Source organism: Notolepis coatsorum (genome assembly GCF_963971535.1).
Source record: "Notolepis coatsorum genome assembly, chromosome: 16".
In the NCBI taxonomy this organism is placed as follows: Eukaryota; Metazoa; Chordata; class Actinopteri; order Aulopiformes; family Paralepididae; genus Notolepis; species Notolepis coatsorum.
Genome location: NC_140180.1, coordinates 91790551 through 91795550, shown reverse-complemented (window position 1 = coordinate 91795550; position 5000 = coordinate 91790551). Strand labels below are relative to the sequence as shown.

At 45.4% G+C, this 5000-nt stretch overlaps 1 protein-coding gene across 1 annotated transcript in view; it reads right to left on the bottom strand.

The window, feature by feature from the left end:
• The window catches only part of glra1 (glycine receptor, alpha 1), a gene marked incomplete at both ends in the record, with an annotated part of 232178 nt that overhangs the window by 124667 nt on the left and 102511 nt on the right, over positions 1–5000 (bottom strand). The window contains one exon of the mRNA XM_084332128.1: positions 2160–2195. Within this exon, the coding sequence (XP_084188254.1) occupies positions 2160–2195 (36 nt within the window). The remainder of the gene's footprint in view (positions 1–2159; positions 2196–5000) is intronic.

Sequence of the window (5000 nt, the reverse complement as noted above, 5' to 3'; positions counted from 1 at the left end):
GCACCTTGTTAAAAAAGTAGCCTTGGCTTTTTTTGGTAAAAAATCTAGCACTTTAAGCACTTCAAGGACCTTGTGCGAACCCTGTTAATAACACTAAGCTAACGCAGATTCTCCACCACAACAAGCTGCTGTGAGATGGATGTCGGGGGTGAGAGAGGGCACCCACCGTCTAATGACTACCGCTTTGTGTTTAGAACTAGGCCCACATACTATGTACCGGTTATCGCGGCGATCTTAACCTACCTCCCGCTGCTAAGGACGAACAATGTAAGGTAACGATCTCAATACACTGTGAGAGTCTGTGCAGCTGTGCATTTAGGGGGATAGTTCAACCTGCCCTGTGAGACCCTCGGTTGCAAAATCACAACATCACTTTTAGCTTGTAGCTATTTAAAAAAAAAGTCTGTAAATGTTTTTTTTGCTAATTTACATAGTCAATGGGTCCTGTTGTTCATAGTAACGGATGGTACCGCGAGGCGCAGTCACGATGGACTTCAGATGTTGTGAAGTGACTGGGGTGAGTAGCGGTGCTATGGGTTAAACTCACTCTTGTCCTCAAAAGACACATAGACACGTTACAAAGCAGTGAGTTCACTTCTTGGTATAGAGGTCTGTGCTGTCGTCCGTGGCGTGGGAGACCCGGGTTTGAAACTCCCTCGGGGCATCGAAATTTAAGGGTGACGATATGACAACCGTTACATATATACTATACTTAGTAAGGCACTGTTCGATATCGACCCCTGTTTACACATTAGTGCCATATACCGGTATACACAAATTACAATAGGCATAACCCTTTTTTAAAAGGTCATCTATTGTTGAAGAACAAGAATCCGGCCACATTGATCCATCACAAAACGGGAGATGAAACGTTGGTTTGGTTCAAATCAAACCAAACATAATCGTGTGTGTTTGCAGAAATAACAGCTATTAACGGACGGTGACGGGTCCGTCAGTTCCGTCAGTTCATCCTCTCCGGAACATCTGTCAAAATGGACACACATCTGGTGGAGACGGACACATCGTCAGGCCTGTCCAGGAAACCTGTATGCTTTCCCCAACGCAGTTGTGTTTCCGTGTCTCTGATTGGCCCACGCGTTTCTGGTCATGTGACATGTGCGCCAATCGTGGGACCGCAAGTTTCTACACTGGTTAAGCTTAGACGCTCTTTTGAAGTTGGTTAAGGTTAGAGTTTGTCTTAGAGCATGGCGATAGAACGGCAGGTAGTTTGCCGGCTGTTAGACCCGGAAATAGGCGCAGAACTTGCTGTCCCACGATAGGCGCACATGTCACATGACCTGGCCAATCAGAGCGCAAAACGGGAATGCGGAAACACAACTGCGTTGGGGAAAGCATACACGCGTCCAGGAAACAGGACACTCCTGTCATTGAAGAATTATTTAAAACCAGACACAACGGATCAATGTAGCCGGTCCCTAACAGTAGTGTTCAAATTAACAGCCTAACAAGCTCGTTTTGTACTAATGTCTATAAAAAACCCTTCATTGCTTATATAATCAATCATCTTGAGGGTTGAAGCCACAGCAATGTAAAAAAGAAAAAAAAGGCCTTCATTGGATGCAGATAATTGACAGATTTGAGGTGAGGGAACAGGCACATCCAAGCCCAATGTGCTGCAAGAGGCTTGATTCTTATTTTTGTCAGGAATTGTATGTACTGTATGAGTGATTTTCTTTCAAACGGTTTATGCTTCAGATGAAACCACTGGGAGGACATTAAGGTGAAAGAAAAAGTCTGCGTCAACATAATGCGAAAAGTAGCGGCTCAGATATCGCTGACGACGGGGCCTTTTATTTATTTAATTAATTTCTGTGTTTAATTGCTCAGCCGCCAGATGTTCTACTACGGTGATCTCTGCAAAGTAGAAACTCCGACACTTTTGATCCACATCACTACAACACAACACAACACAACACAAGATCATCACGCCGAAACTCCAGCACTGCATACCGGTACTGTATGCTGTACTTCTTATATCTTTAATCCCCCCCCCCCCCAAAAAAAGGCACCTTATTAATAACACAAGGTACCTTGATCAAAAAACGTCCTCCTTGTCGCATGAGCCACCAACAAACACTCGAGACAGAGAGAGAGAGGGAGGAGGGGGAAAAGAACCAGAACAGGAAACAGAAAAGTACCTTTCTTGTGAGGTGATTCATTTTTGGAGCTGGGGTCTAATGAAAAAAAGATCAGGATTAAACACACAGCATAGTATAACAACAAGTAACCACTATAAGAATAAATTAAAAGTTGTTTGTCCTCATTAAGGAAAACAACCGTAATTTACGTATCAAGAAACGTAAACAAGACAGCAAGGCTCGGTGGTCTAAGGTATCATACGGCTTCGCCAATACTCAGCAGGGGGTGGGGGGGGGGTTGCGAGTGTGTGGCGAGGGTAGGGGGGGCCAACATTCTAAAAGGCAAGAAGAGCAGGACGGAGGGATGCACGATTCGGTGGAAGAACAATAATATACTGCCAATACCGTATAGCTGCTATAGCGGGCGGGAGAGGGGAGGCGATGCACGGAGATGAGGGGCGGGGATGAAGGGGGTGGTGGTGGTGGGGGGGGGGGGTAGCGTGGTTGCAATGCAGTTCTCTCAACGCGGGAGACGGAGGGCAAAATGCACTAAGAGATGCAATATATTCTACACACCGCAGAGGATAAAAGGAGGGAGAGAATGCAAAGACTACATGTCAAACTGGCTTCGCTTTCATCTCGCCTCATTTGGCCTTTTGAGGAAGTTACACTATCCTTTGTTGTTGTTGTTGTTGTTGTTGTTTGGAAACTGGTTGGTAAAAGTGTTGTGTGTTCCAGAATGACTGGTCCCAAGTGTTCCGCCTGCGTCACGTCAGTGCCTAGTTTTAAACGGCTCAAACTGCAGGCGAGCAGCCATTACCCCGGCGAAATGCCAAATATTATAACAGCGCATTAATCTGCACCTCCTTTCAAATGAGACGTATCATTTCAGAATGCTCCGAGTCATAATAAGAGTAAAAGGACGCCTTTTATACCCTGATGGAATGAGAAAACGATTCGAGCTCCAAACTTCGAAAATGGAATTTTTCCACCTCTTTCAAATGGGGCTGCATAATTTTAAATCATATTGCAGGAACGAAGCCTTACTCGGTGGAAAAAAGTGATTTGTAACAAGGGGGAAATGCCAACTTGCTAATGTCAGGTATTTTGAGGCCAAGGCCTTTTCTTTCCCGTCATTTCCAGAAAGTGCCTTCTTTTCTTTTCCCCTTTTCTCTTCATAAGTCACTATTAATGCAAATTCCTGGTGTGTCGCTATCGATTATTTTTTTTTTTTTTTTGTTGGGCTTCCAGCCAATCAAATCCAGCCAGGAAGTTCAAGCCAAGTATCAGCAGCAAGGAGAGAGGTTTTATCGTCGCCTCATCATCGACACGAGATGTCACTGACCTCGCTGCACTTTATATGGAAAGACACTCTGCTCAGGGCCGCCTCTACTCACTTTGAGTGAGAGAGTGAGAAAGACCTTCACACCGTTCAATATCTGACGGTCTCGCGGCGTTCAGAGCGATATGCTATTATAGGAAAACATCCATTTAACCGCAGAGCTGCTGACTGTACACCTGAGTACAAGGTGACAGGAGAGGACTGAGCGGGTCACGATCAGGTCCTCGTGTCAAACGTCCTCAAAACATCCCCAATAAAGAGGTTTTATCATAATGAAATGCTAAATACATAAATATAAATGTACGTGAAGAAGACGGTGTGCAGTGAGTTATTTGTTGAAATATATCCATTGATAAGTAATAGCAATAAGGCACTAAGGAAGGTCAATCTATGTCTGTCATGTCAGACTTCAAACACTAAATAATGTTGAGAAGAACCAACAAGAAATTACTTAAAGTAATAATATATATATATAACATATATATTGGGTTTGTTTTTTAATCAAAAGTGGAGAATAGCACTGCCAAGGAAGGTGAGTACCTATGTATGGATTTTGATTCGTTCTCTTTTAATTAGTTTTGAGAACAAAGTCCAAAAAAGAAAACGACCCCGGCATGACAGCGTTGCTTTTGGGGGGGGGGGGGGGGGGGGGGTTGTGTTGTTTTTCTTTCCTACTCTCTTCAGATATGCGTTGATGAATGCCCTACTTTCCTCAACGCAAGTAAAGGGGAGCACCCGCCTGCCCGCCGTCGCCTACTTGGCGACTCGCCGCGGTGAGGGATGGCGACTACGCCGAGAGGAGGTCCGGGTGAGCGATGTCGTAATCCGTCATTGTCAGCCCGCGCAAAAAGGGAAATCGTTCTTTAAGATAGATGTGAAAGTATTCAGTATGACCATGAACTGTTGTAGACAGGTGACTTAAACTCTATAATCGGCCTGAATCCATGAAAGGCAATTTTTCCAGCCTTCTTCTATACACACTGCAATCTCTCCATGTCAGGGCTTAAGCCCGGGGCTTAGCCCCCCCCCCCCCCCCCCCCCCCCCCCCGGCGCCAGGGATCCCACCGGAGATCTGAATACCCGGAATCCCGACATTAAAACGGACTTAGAACGCAGCGTTTATTATTTTTTTTACGTTTACTTTGCTGGTAGGGAGCGATGATGTTGTAAAGACGGCTAATAACTATAGGCACTGTGCTGAATCAATTCCCCCCGGTTTTGCAGAGAGAGGTTATAAGAACGGGGGGGGGGGGGATTCTGCCTTTGTGTTTGAGAATAAAAAGTAGTTAGTAGTATAGTAGGAGTGAGAGGAGGAGGGGTCGCACAATGAATCCGTTTTCCACACGCGCTTTAAATGTACTCCCGGGGCTAAACAATGGCTGCCCGCACCCGTTCACAAAAGGAGAAGCCCAAAAAAAGCGGGCAATTATACATTATCTGCACGGGATGAAAACATTTAACGCAAGATCTGAACTATTATGTCACGGCGCTGAACGGTTACGCGCCGACCTCTTTGTCGCACCCTTCCACTGAGACGGAGAGAGAGAGAGAGAGAGAGA